Here is a 19,317-nt window from a genome sequence, read left to right on the forward strand (position 1 = left end):
GGAATCGCCATTTTAAAATGCATTTTGAAAATCAGTTAAATTGGAATTCGAAAATGGTTTTTGAAATGAAGTTTGTTTTTTTTTTATATTTTGAAAATCAGTTTTTTTATGAGGAATTCAAAAATGAATTTACAAATGCGGAATGTATTATACAATTCATTATTTAAGCACAGAATTCTGTATTTCGATGTGCGTGGCTCCTGAATCCTTACATTCATTATAACAACTTTGAACTTGATGACTAAAAAACGTCCTTATAAGTTCACTTATTTGCTTATTTATTTATTCAGGCTTCGAAGATTGTATTTTATAGTTTTTAATCTGTAAGACTGAAGTTGGTAATTGAGCTGCCTAGCCTACAAATCACAACTCGGGGTGAAGTGTGCCCTCTCCACTTCTAGTGTCTTTGCTGCAGTTTGATTGGTGGATTCTCCTGATGGGCGGAAACAAGGCGACAGCCCGGAAGCGACAGCGCTCGTGACCATTAACTGTACACAAAATGTTTAGGGTAGTTGAATCCCGCTAGCTTTCCACACCTGTGACCACGGAGCTGTATGAGTAGGTAAAGTAAACGAGACCATCGGCTGCCTACACGGAAACAACGATGCAGACTGTACGAAAGCGTCAAGGCAAGGATTTACACCTGAAGAGGTTTGTACTCTAAACATGAAGATGTCGCTGCTGTTATCGTCGCCTTGCTGAAGGGCAGTCGGTTCATAAACACAGAAAGCGTAAAGCTTAAAGAAACGAACGTCTGTAAAACCCGGAGAATAAATGTTTTCTACAGTACAGGATCTGCTTATCTCTTCTTCTCCTGCATGTATCCAGGAACAGATGCTGGAGGCTGGACTGCGCGCCAAGTGAATGATTGGACGTACAAATGAAAACGGAGGCGCGCATGCTCCGTTTGATAGCGCCAGTTAGGCGTTATTTCAAGCCAAATGTTGTAGAAACAAAATCCTGGCTTCTTGCGGGGAAGCCTGTTGTTGTATTTACCTCGCTCTTGTCTTCAGGCTTTCTGATGACATGACAGGAACACCAGCTAACTCTGGAAAATCTCACACTGGCTGTGTAGCTGATCTGGATGTAACTAGTCTGTTTTCAGTCTTCAGACATCTGGCCAGCAAACACAATCATGTAAAAAGAAGACAAAATAGATCAGGTCAAGCAAAAGCAAAAAATCAAAAGGGGCTATAGGAAAAGAACACGTGGAACTACAGCATTTGAGACCTTAAGTCATATAAAGCCTGACTTGTGTCTTTACAGGTCTAGACCAGTGTTGTCAAACGTCACAGGCCATAATCGGCTCTGCAAAGACTCCACTGTGGCCTACTGGATCCTTTGGAAAATGGGAAGGAGGGCATAAATTCTTGGACTATTAAATGCATAAGTTTTGAATGTTTTCCTATTAATAAAGCCCTCCCACATGGGCATCTTTACTACACCAAAGTAATTACAACTTTTACAATTGGTCCACAAAAACTGGGCAGTTTTTGTGACTCACTTACTCCTGTGAAATTTTATAATCACAGGGCAACGAGCTACCTCAATTCCTTTTGTAATTTCACACATTTAGTTGTTACAATTTAAGCTCAAAGAGTCAAGCTGAAAGATCTCTTTCATATATTACAGCAGCATTTCTTTATCATGTGGAAAAACTGACATGTACCATTGAAATTGCCTTTCTTTTTCTTATATTAATTAAAGCTCAGGGATGAAATGTTCAACTGAACTTCTTTTTCATTGACAGAAAGGGGGAGTGTCACTAGTCCAGCCCACTTAAGATCAAAGTGGGCTATATATATTCCATAATATATAATGAGTTTGAAATTCCTGGTCTAGACACATAGGTTAGACTGACACAGCTTTAAGCTGAATCAGCAGTGGTTGCTACTAGCAGCAGTATGTTGAACTGAAACCAACAAGTGGCTGCAAAAGTTTCCCAGCAGCTGAGTTTTGCAAAAAAATTTGTGTGGCTTCATTAATTTTTGCAGCTTCATGATCAATATGTCTGGATGGCAAGAAAAAGGATTTCAGGCAGATGCAGATGGTCACAGCACTCTTTGCAGTAAATACTGGTTTTGCTGGTGTTACAAGGGAGCCTGTAATCCTTGAGGAAGGCTGAAAGCCCATGGGGGATTTATCTGCACTCATCTTCCTGCTTTCCCAGTGCATATGTTGAACTATAGGGACTGTGCTCAACATGCTACAGGAAATTGCACAGCTGCACACAATAAACAGCAGGTTGGATAGTTCAGCAGTTTCACAGCTGCTGCATAATTATTACTCTGAAATCAAAGAGTGGAGGATGCAAGGGGGGGTGAAAAGAGAATAAACTTGTGTTTTAAAATAACATTTTAAAATACTGTAGTTTTACCATCAATATAAAATACTCGAATTCAAGTAAGGAAACCACGTGCTCTTAACCTGAAATAAATGCAGTAACATGTCTGTTAAGGGCTCGGCAGCTGTGTTGCCCTTTGCTTTGGTAATGCTTGCTCTATTACAATGACTTACTGTATGTTTACAGCGCTCCTGGTGTTTCAAAGGAAAATGTGCCACAGAAGAAAAAGCAGCGCTTCCACTTTGACCTGTGGCTGTGTCTCACTGTGCAGAACTGGATATTAGACTTTGGAAGGCCCATTGTTATGGTAGGAAGGCTCAGTGCAATTTCTTCGTACCTCTTGTGGTTTAAATCTAATGAAGGAAAAAAAGGCAAATGGATGGTTACATCAATATTTTCAATTTCAGTGGAAACCAGTATTTTCTTACATATGTTTCAGATCATTCTTCCTCTGGAGTGGTTTCCACTGAACAAGCCCAGTGCTGGAGACTATTTCCACATGGCCTACAATGTCATAACACCATTCCTAATGCTCAAGGCAAGTCTTAATGCAGCAGAGTGTCTTAGTGATTGTGAAGACAACATCAGGTCTTCTGTATTCTCTCCAGTGAATAATTTCTATGTGAACACTTGACCTACTGTGTAACTCTTTATTTCAATATTGCTTTTACTGCAGTTGCATCAGGACAATCTGGTTTTCTGTTGCTTTACAGACTGAAATCTGTGCTGACTTTTAATGTTTCGTATCTTATTGCTTATGTGTGATTCCTATACAGTTAGGACAGTTCAAGACTCTCAAGTCTAGGAGAGGCAAAGATTTCAGCATTCCAGATCTTGTCATTCCTTTTCTGCTCTGCATGTTGTGACTGCTGGCCATGTTTTGATTTTTGATAGTTTAGTTTTCACCAATAAAAATCTAATTTTGGGCAGGCCCTAGTTAGAAAAACTTTCCAGGGATTACTGAGCTTGTTTAATACCTGCTTTAAGAGACTGTAACTCAACATGGCAACATTATATCCAACATCATTTTGGGTTAATTTTTTTTTCTCAGTTTCAGGAATCAGAATTGCATCAGTTAAAATGTTGTGTAATAATTTTGTGTTATGATTTTTCAGGTGCATTTTGAGGCAGACTATTTAGGTTCTTGCAAACCAACATAAAAACCCATAATTCAATGCCTGACTGGCAAAGAGACAGTGTTACTTCTAGTCAGTGTAATGACGCAAGTTGCATGCTTTTGTTAGAGGATGTAGGTCATCCGTGTGGTTGTGTTATGAAACAAGCTATTTGCCCCGTAATATCCATTACCTTTAAGGCAGATCTATATTTAAGAGACAGGAAGAACTAGGCAGGTGCAGCTGAATAGATAAAAACACAAACACACCTAGATAAAGTCAAAAACATATTCAAGAAAAGAAAAACGGCACATGTAGGCTGTGTGAAAAAAAGTCTCAGAGATAACGCACAGGCGCTGTGGTTGAAGCCAGTTCTTAAAGGTGTCCCCAGAATAACTCTTTTAAGGTATACATGTTTGTTTCTGCTCCATTCAGCTGATTGAGCGCAGTCCGAGAGTGCTGTCTCGCACAGCCGTGTACCTCTGCATCATCACGTTCGTCATGGGAGCCAGCATCCACCTGGTGGGAGACTCCATCAACCACCGGCTCATCCTGAGTGGCTATCAGCTGCACCTATCAGTGAGGGAGAACCCCATCATCAAAGACCTTAAACCAGCTTCACTGGTAAGATGGCAAACAGCTAAGATCCATGGTGGGCTTAGTGGGAATACTGGAATACATGGAGAAGGTTGTCAAAGTGTGTCGTTGTATGTTATTTATGTAAGTGGGACAACTTCATGCATGCTGCTCGTACAAAAAATATTGTTTGTCTTCAGCAGTTTAAAAAAGCTGTTCTTTTTGAACTGAGAGCACACCGCAGAAACACGCGTCACCGCAGCTGTTTAGATGCAGCAGACTTTATCCTGCTGTGTGGGAGTGGAGCTTATTTTTCTCTCTGCTCCTTCGTCGTCATCATCACATCTTTTATTGTCACATCGACCAGAAGCAGAACATCGTACCTTTGATAGTGTGGTGTTTGTCAACGCTTATATACTGTGGGTTAATGTAGCAGCACAACAGCAGTCATGTTAAGATTTTATACCCTGGCTTTATTTGTTCCATGTCCCTATTGCTGGAACGGTTCGCAGCCGAGTGTGAAGCAGCGGGAATGAGGATCAGCACCTCCAAATCTGAGGCCATGGTTCTCAGCCGGAAAAGGGTGGAGTGCCCACTCCGGGTCGGGGATGAGTTCCTGCCCCAAGTGGAGGAGTTCAAGTATCTCGGGGTCTTGTTCGCGAGTGATGGGAGAAGGGAGCCGGAGATCGACAGACGGATTGGGGCTGCGGCTGCAGTAATGCGGACGCTGCACCGGTCCGTCGTGGTGAAGAGGGAGCTGAGTGTAAAAGCAAAGCTCTCAATTTACCGGTCGGTCTACGTCCCTACCCTCACCTACGGCCACGAGCTGTGGGTAGTGACCGAAAGAACGAGATCGCGGATACAAGCGGCAGAAATGAGCTTCCTCCGAAGGGTGGCTGGCCTCTCCCTTAGAGATAGGGTGAGAAGTTCGGCCATCCGGGAGGGGCTCAGAGTAGAGCAGCTGCTGCTCCTCATCGAAAGGAGCCAGCTGAGGTGGTTCGGGCATCTGACAAGGATGCCCCCTGGGCGCCTCCTGGGTGAGGTGTTCCAGGCATGTCCCACCGGGAGGAGGCCCCGGGGCAGACCCAGGACAGGAGAGATTATATCTCTCGGCTGGCCTGGGAACGCCTTGGTGTTACCCCGGATATGCTGGAGGAGGTGGCTGGGGAGAGGGAGGTCTGGGCCTCTTTGCTTAGGCTGCTGCCCCCGCGACCCGGCCCCGGACAAAGCGGATGAGGATGGATGGATGGATGGCTTTATTTGTTCCTGATTTATTTCCCTGCTGATTCCAGGGGAAGAAATCACTACGGATCTTATTTATTACAAAACCAAGATTCATATGTAGTTGTTCAAACATCTGATTGATGCACAACTTCTTACCCCACAGTTAGACCAACAGAGAGTCAAAGAAGGTTTTTAAAAACATTTTTTTACACTGGTTCATGTGAATTTCATTGTGAGGTTTAAACCCATTTACTGCCTACAGAAATGTACGTTTGCTCTCATCTTTCAGCGTAGTACTTTGAGGTGTCGACTGATGTTCCAGATCTCTACTTTTATATGTTTTTTTTTCCAATTTTTATTATACTCCTTTATTTATCCAAGTAAAAGTGTCATTAAGATTTAAATCTCATTTCCAAGAGGGACCTGGCATCGTGGCAGCAAAAGTTACAAAACATGACAACATAGCAACAATTCGTACAAACATGGGAAAAATACGCAATAGCAGATCATTAAGAGCCACATTTAAAACGGTCACACTGACTAAAAGAGTTATTCTCTCCCTTCTTGAAATGCACTTAAACTCCTTTACGGCAACCATTTCTGACAATCAGTTGTATGATGTTGTGAGAACGAAGGCTGTATTAGTTGCAGTTTAAACACATGTAAACACACAGACAGGAGGAAACGAGCCAAGGAGAGATTTATAGTTAAAAACCAACCAATGGGAAAGTCTGTGGATATACTGTACAGAGATGGCCATTTAACAGCAGCATACAGAGAACAGTGATGTACACAATTTCCACAGCCAACAATAAAACATGGTAGATAGTATCTAATCTCTTTAGGTACTGGACTGGTGCATTCATAAAAAGCAGATCGCCGTAATCCAATAAAGGAAAAAAAAAAGTGCATAAATTTAAATGTTTTCTCACTTTGAGAGAGAAACAAGATTGATTTCTAAAAAGGTAACTTTGTCCAAGTTTAGTTTCAACTTAGACACAAGCTTTTGAATGTGAGTTTTAAATGACAAATTCTGATCTATAATGATACCTAGATACTTGTAAGATTTGACCATTTTAATTGCAGTCCTTTGAATGGTTTAATCTTAGGAAATGCAGACAACAACTCTTTGCCATTTGAGAATAACATTAACTTGGATTTCTCTAGATTTCATGTCTGTAATTGGCAACTGTAATCAGCAGCTTTTGTGTGTGTGTGAGGCTTCATCAAATGCTTAAAGTCCTCGGGTCAACAGCTTTCAACAACTCATCATCTCATGAAATGTGATTTTACACATTCGGAAAAACATCAATTGCGTGAAATCTTTTCTTCAGTAAGTTATAACATTTTTAATATACAGTCACTTCAGGTAAAGCCAGTGTCTTTTTATATTTTTATATTATTTAATGTTGTTCACAGCTGTTTTTTTAAATCTTGTTTTGCTCTCTGTGAGTTCTGTAATAAAGTTGAAGTTACACACCAAAACACTAGGTGGCACTGTAGCATAAGGTTGTGTGTCTGGGAACGTTTTAATGAATTTAATTTGGTCCTTCTCCCTCAGATTGACTCCTTTGAGCTGCTGTATTATTATGACGAACACCTGGGACATTTAATGTGGTATGTTTACAATAATTATGTTGCATGTACAGAAATGGATCGCTTTGAACCACAATTTCCCCTGGTGGGGCGCGGGGTTATCATGGATGTGTTTTGAAAAAACATACAAAGGCAAGTAAAGTAATCAGAGCAGAGATTTTGAGGAAATCTGTACACAGTTAGCATTAAGCTTTAATGTGTGACCAGTTTTTGTCTCTAATGAATCCTAATGAAAATGAATCCTATTACGTGCAGGAAAACGGAGAATTTTTCCAGATCACTTGGTTTTATCTTAAAATGAAGAAGAGTTATAGCTCTCCTGCTATTTCTTATTATTGCACAGACTTTTAGTTTTATGGGTTTGTTTATGTTTTATTCCCCTCATAATGTTCCAGCATTGCATTTTCACTGCTGAGGTAAAGGAATTACAGTTTTCAGTGGACGAGTCTGCTGTTCGCTCAGTAATGCAGATATGGGTGTGGTTTGAGTATTGCAGTTCTGGAAAGAAGATAGAGGGTGAGTAGGGAGATTGCTAATATGTTGAATCAGGATGAACTGTACTGTAGTTGTCTTTTTATCCCCTTGCTCTCCGGTGCTGCCAAAGAACTCATATGAAATTAGATGAGTGAGTTGAGACAGTGTTTAAGCTTCCTCTGCTCAGGCGTTACATAAGCAGCCTCATGAAGGGTTGAACTGCTTTGTGACAGATGACAGGGCACGAGGGAAGGTGCAGCTGTGAAGTGTTCAGCGCCTTGGCCCCAAAACCAACAGGTTACTTTTATACACATTCTTTTATTTATGTTTTAATATCAGAATCAGAATACTTTATTGATCCCTGGGGGAAATTATTTTTTGTTACAGTGCTCCATTTTAAACCAACATTAAGACAAGACAGACAATACGCTAACTAAGAATAGTACAATATATACATATATATACATACATACATACATAAGTCACTTATAAATAAATATTTGGAAAAGAAACATGTGTAGTTGTAGCAGCAAACAGTGTGTTAAGTGGATGCGTTGTACAGGGAGATGGCCACAGGCAGGAATGATTTCCTGTGTCGTTCAGTGGTGCTTTTCGGTAATCTCAGTCTCTCACTGAACGAGCTCCTGTGACTGACCAACATGTCATGGAGTGGGTGGGAGGTGTTATCCAACATTGTCTTTATGAAGAACATAATCTTTTAAACATGAAAATATAAATGAGTACACAAACCTGGATATGTGCACTTTCGTACACATATCCAGGATCCTTTGAATTCTAAGTTGCAAGCATAAATTGTAGTACTGATGTGATTTGTGATACACTAATAGTAGTACGCAAAAATCGGTGTAGTTGTTAAGGAAGCAGGAATATGAGCAGAGACTATGTTAAACTCATATAGTCACTTGCTGTTCTCGCCAAATTAGTTTGACAAATATAATGAAAAGCCGTTAATGGAGCAAATAAGTGGACCTGATGGGAAAATAATGTTCCTTTTAAATCTTTGGGCTCATCCAAATGGAGATAATCATTTTACAGGAGATGAAACATATTTACAGTCGGACTAAATTTACACAAATAAAAACCATCAATAATAATTACAAACTCTGGGTGGTATGAAAGACTCTAGCTTGAGACCAGCTGACAGTTTAATAGATTTCAGAGGTGTTATTAACTGACCATGTACAGCACATCCCTGTAATATTTACTCTGAAAATAAAATGCAGTTTATTTTATCACATTCTTGATCAGCGATTAGATTCATTTATTTTTACAACTGTTCTGCTAAATTGCCACTTTCATTTTAATTCACTGCTTAAAAATGTACTAATAATTTTTGCAGATGTTAAGTTAAACAAATGACCTCATTATCGTTATCATGTCTAAACATTTAATAACAAAAAGAGAAAGAAATGGGGTTTTTTTTCTCCTTCTGCTTTTGTGGTTTGTTAAATACTGTTTACTTTTTTTAGGGTTTCATTGAGCCGAGCTCAATAATATTTTTCATTGCCCGTTTATAAAGATGTACTTGAACATAATGTTCATCCTGTGCAGAGGATAAGGGTTTGCTTCTTTTTTTTTTCCGCCAGGTATATTCCTTTCTTTATCATTCTGTTCATCTACTTCACTGGTTGCTTCTCCAGTGGTGAAGAACAGAAAAAGGTTCCTCTTGCTGGTTGGCTGTTGCTGGGACCAAGCGCTCTCTACTATTGGTCAGTCTATCCTTTAGACACACTACATAGATTACCAGACACACAAACTCACCATGAATACATTCAGTTGTTATTAAAGTGATGAAAACTGTGAAGGACATCTGAAGTCTAATCATGGGCTTTAGAGAAGAAATGCTTAACACTAATTGGGATGATTACAAATAACTTTCATAATCTAAACTAACTGAGATAAAGAAAAGAGTAGACGGACAGCAGTAACGCTCACATTTAAAGTAAAGCCAGGGAAACATTCAGTACTACAAGTGAAGTTAATAGCTTATGAACAGTCCCTCCAATTATTCTGCACTTCAAACTGTTTTAATTTTTTTAGAATGACCTTTAGTATTCTGAACTCCAGTATTTTCTAACCTGTTTCTAAAATCAATTTCTTTCTGTCTAAAAAGTCTGACAAAAATGAACATGCGACTAAACCAGATAAACAAACATCTAACAATTGTCCAAATTGAATTTTACACACAAAGAAAGATATAGACGTGCTTGAGAGCAGCTTTGACGATCCTCTGAAACCTGTGCCATTTTGGAAAAGCAATTACTTTTCTTATCTGACATCTAAACGGTAATATAGTTAGTAATGTGAATAGGATTGTTGCAATATATAGCAGTATTGATGTTTCCATAAAGATTGCAGTTTCCTTATAATAATATTTTGTTGGACATTTAGTATTTGGTTCTCCCTGATGTTCTGACTTCTCCTGTCTCTTTTTTTTTAATTTCTTCTAGGTACTTGGTCACTGAAGGACAAATCACTGAACTTTTCCTCCTCACCTTCGTTGCTATGGTTGCTATGGTGATATTCCAACATCATAAAGGACTTGGCCCCGACAGTAACGGTCTGTTCCTGTTCTATAGTTTCGGTGTTACCGTGTTCCTTGTGGCTCTGTGGGTGGCCTATCTGTGGAATGACCCAGTGCTACGCAACAAGTACCCCGGGCTCATTTATGTGCCGGAGCCCTGGTCCTACTACACTTTGCATATAAAGAAGAGCCACTGAAAGGGTTCACCAGTGTTGTACGTTTTTATAAGTGAAAGAAACTGCTCTCTTTTCTTTCTTTTTAAAAAATACATTTTCTCACATTTTGTGTGGCAGAGACATTAGCTGTGCTTAACTATGGCACTTAATAAAACTCATTGATGTGCACTGGTTTTCACTGTTAAACTCAAGGATATTCTGCCTCCTGTCCCAGTACTGAGCAGGGAATTTGCCTCCTTTGTAGATTTTTATATTGATGTATGTGAAATGTTTCGCTCTTTGTCTCTTTTTTAATGCTTGAATCTTGTGGCATGAGAAATCATAAAAGAGACCAGCACTGCACACTGTCATGCATCATGTTATCAGTATTAGGGTAGATTTTGCAATTCTCATGTCATACATGTTTAATTTACTAATGCAAATTGGGAATAAATCTGTTCATCATTTTTAAAATATTTTGGCCAAATGGGAATGTGTTAAAATTAAAGATATAAATACTGGACTGGGATTTAGCCAATAAAGACAAAGTGAGCCCCTATGGTCCTTTATTTACCTCTCAATTACCATTACACATGTTCTGTTTTACTTAGAAACCAATCACTGCCTCACGACTGCAACCAGTCATTCAAATATAACTTGTGAATGTGTTGCATTTAAAAATCTATTGCACAGGACCCTAAGATCAGGCACAAATTCAAGCCTCGCTGTTAATTCAAATGAATTAAGTGCCACTTAAACACCTGTGGAGCATTGACATTTTGGGAATGTTTGGTAATGAATTATTTTTAAAGAATTCAATTAATCTGACATATGACGGTGCCACGAAGCAACCTGAATGGAAAAAGAGAAAGCTGACGTTGCATAGCCTCAAAGAATCCAGTCTATTAACAGCTGAATGCTGTAATATTGATCTTTAACACCCCTGAAGAAACAGGTGCTATGGTTACACATGGTCCTCTCTTGACTGTGGGAAAAGATAAAAAGAAGTAGTTACAGTATATAAGTATATTACTTTATCTTAAAATATGCATATTTATAGAAATTTAGTTGCATGGCAAACAAAAAACCCCTTAATAATAGTTGTTTTTTTAAAATGTGGAAAGTATTCACTCATCTGCCTTCAAATTTGAATTTCAGTGACATCCCATTCTTAATCCATAGGGTTTGAATATGATGTTGGCCCACCCTTTGCAGCTATTACAGCTTCAACTCTTCTGGAAAGGCTTTCCACAAAGTTCAGGAGTGTTAATGGGACTTTTTGAACAATCTTAAAGAAGTGTATTTGTGAGGTCAGATACTGAGAAGCCTTGGCTAATTTACCCCTATTGGGTTGAGGCCATGGCTCTGTGCAGGCCAAAGTTATCCACTTATCCATGTCTTTGTGGACGCTGGTGCACAGTCATGTTGGAACAGGAAGGTGCCATCCCCAAACTGTTCCTACGTAATTGAGAGCATGAAATTGTCTATGATGGTGATGTAAGGCTTGAATGCAGCTGTTCAGCCATGGAAGCCCATGAAGCTCTCTACACACTGTTCATGAACTAATCTAAAGGCTACATGAAGTCTGGAGGTCTGTCGTGATCGACTGCACACTAAGTGCCTAAGCATCTGTTGACCTCACTCTCCTCGTGGAGTTGCTGTTGTTTCCAGTCGCTTCCTCTTTTTATAATACCACTAACAGTGACTGTGGAATATTCAGTATAGAGGAAATTTCATGAGTGGACTTGTTGCACAGGAGGTATCATGTCACGGTACCATGCTGGAAGCTCCTGAGAGCGACCCATTCTTTCACAAATGTGTGTAGAAACAGTCTGCATGCATAGTTACTTGATTTTATACACGTGTGGCTGTGGCAGTGATTGAAACACCTGAATTCAATGATTTGGATGGGTGAGTGAATACTTTTGGCGGTATAGTGTATATGGATTTATAAAAGGTAAAAATAAATAGCAACACAATGACAAAATATTAAAATAACAAGATTAAACCTGACTAATCTTTAAGTGGAGGCCACTATAAGAAGTCTCAGTTTAACATGAAACATCAGCATTACATAAATAACAGGCTCTCTGTTGATTGGTCAGTCAGTCTGGGTCATATGACTGGCTGGCATATGATCCAGCTTAAGTGATTTAGCATCTTTTCACACCTTCTTGTATCACCTAGTCGAATCCCATGCAATGTCTTAGTAAGAAGGCTTTCTATTTCGCCTGCACCCAAACACCCGAGTCTTTTGCACCTCCTGCCTTTTAAGGACACTGTGAATTACAATACAATACAACTTTATTTGTTTATTTATACAGCAATAAAAGGGAATATAAGAACAAAGTTACTAAGAACAGATATAGCTAAAAGATGAAGTACATAAATAAGAAATTGAACCAAATATAAAATAGGGACACTAACTACAGTAGATGGAAAAGCTATGTTGAATAAATGAGTTTTTAAACAGGATTTAAAAGATAAAACGGAGTCTGACGCACGCAACAAAACATCAACTATTCTCTTGTTGATGTTTTGTTTCACTTCAGAACTAAAGCATTAAATATAAACCTCAAGCTGAAGTATATTTAATCCCCTGCTGAATTTCTATGTTTGCTCACTTAGAAAAAAAAGTCTCTAATTTTTACGGTAGTTTGATCTTAATGGAGCGAAACAGAATATCAGCACAAATCCAGAAAAAATACATAAATGTATACATTTATTTGCATCATTACAGGTGGGTTCAGATGTCTGCAAATATTTGTTCCTGCACAGTTTGTTATTGCAAAATTTGGATTCTAATATGATTTGTATAGCACTGCTCCATGGTGAATGGGATTTTTTAAATGTGCATTTTAAATTAAAAAACAAAACAAAAAACGTCATACTATCACTTAGATATTTATCTGAAGTTATCTGGGAGTTTTAAATCTTGCTTTTAACTTGATGTTAGACAACGTTTGTATGATGTGTCACTGTGGTAACATATGGTAGTTGTCTAGTAGTAAGCGGTCCCTTTTATGGGAGGGGTGGTAAGAGGAAGGACAATGCAGCGCTGTGGATCCGATATCTGTGTTTCCACAGCAACAGATATTAAATTACGACGGGTGTTGGACTTTAAACAGAGGTGGAGGGACAGGTGACGCAGGCTTCAGTAAACTGTCTTCTTCCTGAACAGAAACGCAGCAGTCTCAGACATGGTAAGAAATTCCATTTTCCATTGAGCCTTTTTGTGTATTTTCTTACACAACAGACCATTTTTCTGTATTTACCTAACAAGTGACGCCACACTATTGTCACCTTGCAGGCTAAATTCCTCTCACAAGCTCAGATCAATGGTAAGATTCATCTACAGGTGCATGTTGTCAATCACTGTTTCACTCTGTTACTGATGTTTGAAATTATTTATTTGTACAAAACAACCAAACTCTCTTCTTTTTTAGTCTAATTAATTCCTGTTTACCGAAGATTTACTGTGAAAGCTCCTCACTAATTACAACAAGGGGGGAAAAAAAGTACTGTCATTCAAAAACTTTGTTTTCCCCACTGCAGAGTACAAAGAGTGCTTCTCATTGTATGACAAGAATCAAAACGGCAAGATAAATAACAATGACCTGATCACAGTTATGCGCTGCCTGGGTACAAGCCCCACACCTGGTGAAATCAGGAGACATCTACAAGTCCACAAAATTGGTAAACTATAACATGCAGTAAATCAAAGTCTTTTTGTCTTTGAATAACAGCTTGTTGTGGGTGTAGCATAAGGGACAAGTCTGAGAGGTGACGTTTAAATGACAGTAATTTCAAATTGCACTGACAGTCTTTACTACTACCGTTGAAGCATAAACTGGTGTTTGTGCTTTAAAATTCGTGGTTTTGTACATTTTTCTTACAGCCTTCTTAATGTGTGCTACATACAGTATAACACTATATATCCTTAAGAAATGCAGGGAAAAGACAGCAAATAAAAATAACAAAGGGCCTAAAGAAGTACAAGAGCAAAGGGCATTTTCTTTTTAAACTTACATTAATCATCAAGTCAAGGTTAAATAAAATGTACCACCTGATTTCACATTTGTGTTTAGAAAAGTCTGCTGAGGTGGAGTTCTCTACGTTCCTGTCAATAATGCACAGACAGATGCAACAGGAGGATCCCAAAGTGGAAATCCTGGAGGCCTTGAAGATGACGGACAAGCAGAAGAAGGGATACATCGAGGCATCTGAGCTGCGGGCCAAGCTCACCATGTTAGGAGAGAAACTCACAAACAAAGAAGGTAGAGCAAGTGAGGTTTCTAATTAATGAGATGTTACGTTTTTACCGGCCTACAGCTGAGCCTTTTTACTGATACCTCGCAACAATACTGCCAATATTAGATGATTACGTAGTGTTTCATAATCCAAAGTGAGTCTTAAGGTCTCTAATAAATATCTTGAGGACGTTTCGATCTGAGCTCAAATAGCTGAGCTTGTAGGGCATTGCACGACAGGAAGGACACCACTATGGTCTGTCTCTCCACAAAGTTTGTGAAATTCATTTTGGTAGTTTTAATCCTGCTCACAGGAAGATGCAAAGAGATGCACCTCTCACCTTTGCAGAGAAATAACCAATAAACCATTTCCATATTTCTATAAGTACAAAGAACTTATTCTTTGCTTCAGTATCGAACATCGAAACGCCAATAAACCACCATTTATCTGAATACTTTATGACTGCAGTAAATATCAAATGTTGAATCAGGAGAAAAAAATGAATTTATAATGAACTCTGAACCTGATAGTTTTCCACAGTTGATTTCTTTAATGATACACGTGTTCTGCATCTTGACACAGTAACTGATCCACCCCTCAAAAAGTGACTAATCGCAGGAAGTTTGTCTTTAGAGCTGAGCTCAGAATCTCGTAGGTAATTACAATAGTTTCTCTCCTGGTATTTACTCTGTGGCTCCTAAAGGCCACTCCCTCCTTCCTGTCAGGAAATGCATTTGCTGTTGTGTTGCATGCTGATTAAGCGACAATTCGTTTTCCCATCAGAGAGATATTGTGTGAAATATTTCACTAACACTACCCGACAGAATATTATGAATACTAGTAAAGCCCTAGCAATAGCAATGTCAACAAAGACATATGTTGAGGACTATTTATAAGCTTTGTTCTCTGAAGGGGTTACAGCACAGAGGTGTGTAACATCATCTGTGACCTCTATAGAATTTTTTTTTCAACCTTGAAATCATAGCTGAAGTCAAACCCTGGCAGATGTCTGACCGTACAGGTCAATCCAACAGGGGGCACAAGTTTTGTGACACCAGGGGGACGGACTGGGCGACACCACCTTTGTACTGAACTTGTTCCCCTGACAAGCTGCTGAATAGTTGATCCTCAGGCTTTGTTTTAATTTCCACAAAAAGCTAAAATCTGTGACTGATTGGCATATGATGCAGCTTAAGTGATTTAGCGTCACAACTTTTTGTATCGCCTAATTAAATCACAGACAATGTCTTACTTAGTAAGAAGGCTTTTTATTTTTGCCTGCACCCAAGCACCGGAGTCCCTTGCACTTCCTGTCATTTAAGGACACTGTGAATTCTCTTGTTGATGTTTTGTTTCACTTCAGATGTAAAGCGTTAAATATGAACCTCAAGCTGAGAGTTTTAATGGAAGGACTCCTGCTGGGATTCGGATATCTGGTTAAATCTCCAGGGTGGATTTTTAAGTTTTTCAAAGCCACCTCATTCACACAGTGACAGGTCTCAGAGCAACATAAGCTGTATTTCAAAGTCTGTGGATGGGTTCTGTGTACATTAAGCTGTTTATAGTTAAATGAAGCTCAAAAGGCTTCTCAGTGGGGAGACATTTATCAAGTTTTTGGATTCCCGAACTGCTGAAGAAGATAGTAATGCCAATTTCCTAAAAGAAGAGACAACAGACAACCATTTTGAGTATTCAGGACATTTTCAAGACATGAAAAAGTACTGGAATGAAAATCTTTAACTACACTTTTGTAGTTAAGTCAACAAGGGTCCATGGTGTATGATATGAAGAGACATAAACCCTTAGGAAACTAGTATGAGTACAGCTCACAGATAAATACTGGAAGGGAATATTTGTGACTGAAATATAATGTGTTGTGTTGCAAAATATTATTTTCAGTCAATATTGTTTTTCTTTATTTCATCCCTGTTAAATATCTCACAATAGCAACAGCAATAACACTAATTATAACCATAATTTATGGTGCGATTTGGCTGCTTATTCACTTATGCTCTTATGTTTTCTCCATCTTCCTCGTGTAGTGGACGACCTCTTCAGAGAGGCACACATCAAGTCAAATGGGATCGTCAAATACGAAGAGTTCACAGCGATGCTGACGCTGCCACCTGTTGATTACTGATTTTTAAAAAAAGAAAACAACTACGTCAAACGTCAGGACAACAGGCTACGTTGGAAAACTGACTCTGAATATCAAGAAGGTGACATCATAGTCACATTTTGCACATGAAGTTCGGTTGTATTAAATTTGCCTGTTGGTACAGCAAAAGTTTTTCACAATGATTATTTCTTGAATATTTTATGATTAATACACAATACTTTAATTTCTTTCCATAACTCTCCTTTGTAACTGAACACTACACAGTACGTGTTAGCATGTGACCCTGGTGTAAAGCCATTAGATCCTCAGCGCCATAGCTGACCACGCTTCACCCAATTAAATCCTATCCCTTGGGTGTTAATACTGACTAGTGAGTATGTACCAATCTCATCTTTTATGAGAGTTTCAAGTGTTCACACGTTGTTGTTCAACAAGCTTGTATGTAAAAGTTGTGGAATTTGAAAGAAAATAAACTGTAATTCCTGCTGGTATTTAGAAACTCTGACAGCTCCAATTTCTCTGTCCTCTCAAATCTTGCATGCATAAATAACTGTCTCACATTTGACATTTATTAAAATTCTATTTAAATAAGTGACATCTCATATTTATATTTCCTTTTATTAAGGGCTACAGCCATAAAATCTTTGTGTTTCACACGTTTTAATTAGTAGCGTTTAGCACAGTGTAGCACTATGCATACTTAATGACAAAACACTCACAGACTAATTCAATGAATGCCATTTTCTCCACATTTATTGTATGGGCTAAACTTTAATGGTTCATTAAAGTTAATTATACCACGGTGTAAGTGCTGTGAAAAGATGCTACTTAACAATCTGATTGCTTCAGTGTGAACGTGTTTAATGACTACTACACATGTGGCATTATGTCCATTCAACATAAGTGGTTGATCTTATGATTGGAAACCAACAATTTCATTAAATGTACAGAGATGAATCTTTAAAAATAAAACAAAGTACAGGAATAAATCACTAACAAACTAAAAATAAAAAAAAAACAATAAAAAACAACTATGCAACTAAACGTGGCAGGTATGTAAAGTTCTTTACTCATCTAAATTGTCTGTAAATATAAAGGTTGTACATGTCGAAGTACTGGCTTGTTTTTGCCTTCAAAAATAAGAAGAACTACTAATGAGAATAAATGAGCAAAGGTGTGAAAAACAGAACATTTTATCTTAGTGGTAACAGCAAGGCTGATATCAAACATATATTAGTAAAGTCTGAGTTTCATGCAAGTGTAACCTGAGTTCACCTGTGCCTTCCCTGTTATGACATATCAAAATGTTGTAAAAATACTATGTCTGCTCCAAGATAAACAACTACCATTAGCATGCCCAAATACTACCTAAAGTAGGCCAGGCATAATATCCATTACTTTGAGTTGCGATATAAATAACCCTGGTCTCTAGGCCTAATGTTTCAGTGGTGTTAATTGGCCCCAAATGCTTTTATGTCAGTGCTTAGTGGTTTTGTCCCATCCTTTACTGGAATCAGACAGATTAGAGTCCTCATCCATTAGCCTGTTGTTTGGTAAAAAATGAAACATGCTCCCTTCTACACACATCAATAACCACCTGGCAGGTTTACCATCTAGGCTTCATTCGTCATGGTTATATCTTAAATTTATCTTAAATGTCACAGTCCTTGGCTCTTTGTCATGATCCGGGCAAAGACTTTTCCCTATACAAAGTTAGGAGAAAAATCATTACATGTGTAATCCAGCAGCATGCTTCAGAGGTATTTCAATGGCCTATTTCAATGGCCTTTGCAGTTACCAAATTTTGGTAACTGCAAAAGTAATTTACGAGTTCTTTCATTTCCCAAGAAGCTGCTGCTTTGAACCACAAGTGAGTCCAGCATTAATCTCGTTGATAGTCGCACAAAACACCAAAACGTTTACATGTTTACTTGATATCAAGTTGGTAAATCTGCCACTGCATACATGTTAATGCTACAGTACTGTGCAAAATTCTCAAGCAACGCCTCATTTCTTTATATTTTGTTAGGAAAATAGGACGTAGGTGCAGCAAACACATGGAAATACAGTATATAAGGCAAAGCCAGTCTGTACCTGTACTCTTGTACAATTAATACATTTTATATTTGGTATGAGCACCTTTATTCTTCAACTGAACTCTTAGGCAAGCTTCCTTCTCATTTCTTTAAGTAGTCTTCTAAGAATAGTTCTCCAGGCTTCTTGAAGGACATTCAAATCTCTTCCTTTTTTGTTCCATTCTGTCAAAAATCATCCCTCACTACACTAAAACTACACTACAAGAAAATTTAGGTGTTTGGAAGCAAATTTTAAAAGGATGAGGGGTAGATCGAGACATTTGCACAGTGGTGTGCAATAACATTAAAAATGTGTCAAACAGAGCAACAAGCAACTAAAAAGCCAGGGGTACACAATAATCCTCTGTAATTGTAAAGTCATCATACATTCTGATGATGTATGAATCTTTGATAATAACAAATATATAAAAACTTGGCATTCACTGGACAGAATTTTAGGTATTACAATTCTTTTCAGCTACACTACATACATATGTAATTTGGTCTTTTTATTGTGATTTTTGACAAAAGGATATAGATATGTGGTGATTTTTCCCCTTTACTCCTTATCATCACTTGTTTAATAGCTTTACAGAAGCTTGCTTATTCGTTTTTAATCATTAGATATGTAAGACCATATATGACGGCACTGAACTGAGAAATCTGAGTTACTTTCCAGTTTCTGAAGAAAGTTTTTAATGAATATGTAATTATCATGAATTCTCATAACAGAACATGGCAATAATTAAACACCTAGAAAAGTATAAAATACCACATATTACTGATTCTTCCACTAATTTACCCTTCTGAATCTATTGTATTATGATGTGCTATGTTATCTTA

At 38.3% G+C, this 19,317-nt stretch overlaps 2 protein-coding genes across 3 annotated transcripts; both read left to right on the forward strand.

The window, feature by feature from the left end:
• Positions 1 to 420: 420 nt before the first annotated feature.
• Positions 421 to 10,586, forward strand: cln6a (CLN6 transmembrane ER protein a). Of its 2 annotated transcripts, XM_026162705.2 has the most exons (7): positions 421 to 651; positions 2,531 to 2,651; positions 2,784 to 2,882; positions 3,895 to 4,083; positions 6,821 to 6,876; positions 8,937 to 9,059; positions 9,801 to 10,586. In XM_026162705.2, the coding sequence occupies exons 1-7, from the start codon at positions 605 to 607 to the stop codon at positions 10,069 to 10,071; spliced, it is 906 nt and encodes a 301-aa protein (XP_026018490.2). In that variant the 5' UTR covers positions 421 to 604; the 3' UTR covers positions 10,072 to 10,586. The 2 variants fall into 2 exon arrangements, with proteins under 2 accessions (XP_026018490.2, XP_080163391.1); XM_080307265.1 differs by lacking the exons at positions 421 to 651; positions 2,531 to 2,651; positions 2,784 to 2,882; ... (1 more) ...; positions 8,937 to 9,059; positions 9,801 to 10,586 and adding an exon at positions 4,548 to 5,447 and having other exon boundaries at positions 3,944 to 4,083.
• Positions 10,587 to 13,105: 2,519 nt separating this feature from the next.
• Positions 13,106 to 16,898, forward strand: calml4a (calmodulin-like 4a). The gene is made up of 5 exons (XM_026162708.2): positions 13,106 to 13,232; positions 13,340 to 13,370; positions 13,585 to 13,725; positions 14,118 to 14,306; positions 16,323 to 16,898. Exons 1-5 carry the CDS (start codon positions 13,230 to 13,232, stop codon positions 16,418 to 16,420), a joined length of 462 nt encoding a protein of 153 aa, XP_026018493.1. The 5' UTR covers positions 13,106 to 13,229; the 3' UTR covers positions 16,421 to 16,898.
• The last annotated feature ends 2,419 nt before the right edge of the window (positions 16,899 to 19,317 follow it).

The sequence above is a fragment of the Astatotilapia calliptera genome, chromosome 1 (genome assembly GCF_964374335.1).
Source record: "Astatotilapia calliptera chromosome 1, fAstCal68.1, whole genome shotgun sequence".
Taxonomy (NCBI): domain Eukaryota; kingdom Metazoa; phylum Chordata; class Actinopteri; order Cichliformes; family Cichlidae; genus Astatotilapia; species Astatotilapia calliptera.

Bases quoted from the DNA above. Each gene is read 5' to 3' on its own strand.
- calml4a (XM_026162708.2), top strand. The intron at 13,726-14,117 runs GTAAACTATAAC...ATTTGTGTTTAG, and splicing joins TCTACAAGTCCACAAAATTG to AAAAGTCTGCTGAGGTGGAG. The intron at 14,307-16,322 runs GTAGAGCAAGTG...TTCCTCGTGTAG, and splicing joins GAAACTCACAAACAAAGAAG to TGGACGACCTCTTCAGAGAG.
- cln6a (XM_026162705.2), top strand. From the start codon at position 605: ATGCAGACTGTACGAAAGCGTCAAGGCAAGGATTTACACCTGAAGAG. The intron at 2,883-3,894 runs GCAAGTCTTAAT...TGCTCCATTCAG, and splicing joins CACCATTCCTAATGCTCAAG to CTGATTGAGCGCAGTCCGAG. The intron at 9,060-9,800 runs GTCAGTCTATCC...AATTTCTTCTAG, and splicing joins CCAAGCGCTCTCTACTATTG to GTACTTGGTCACTGAAGGAC.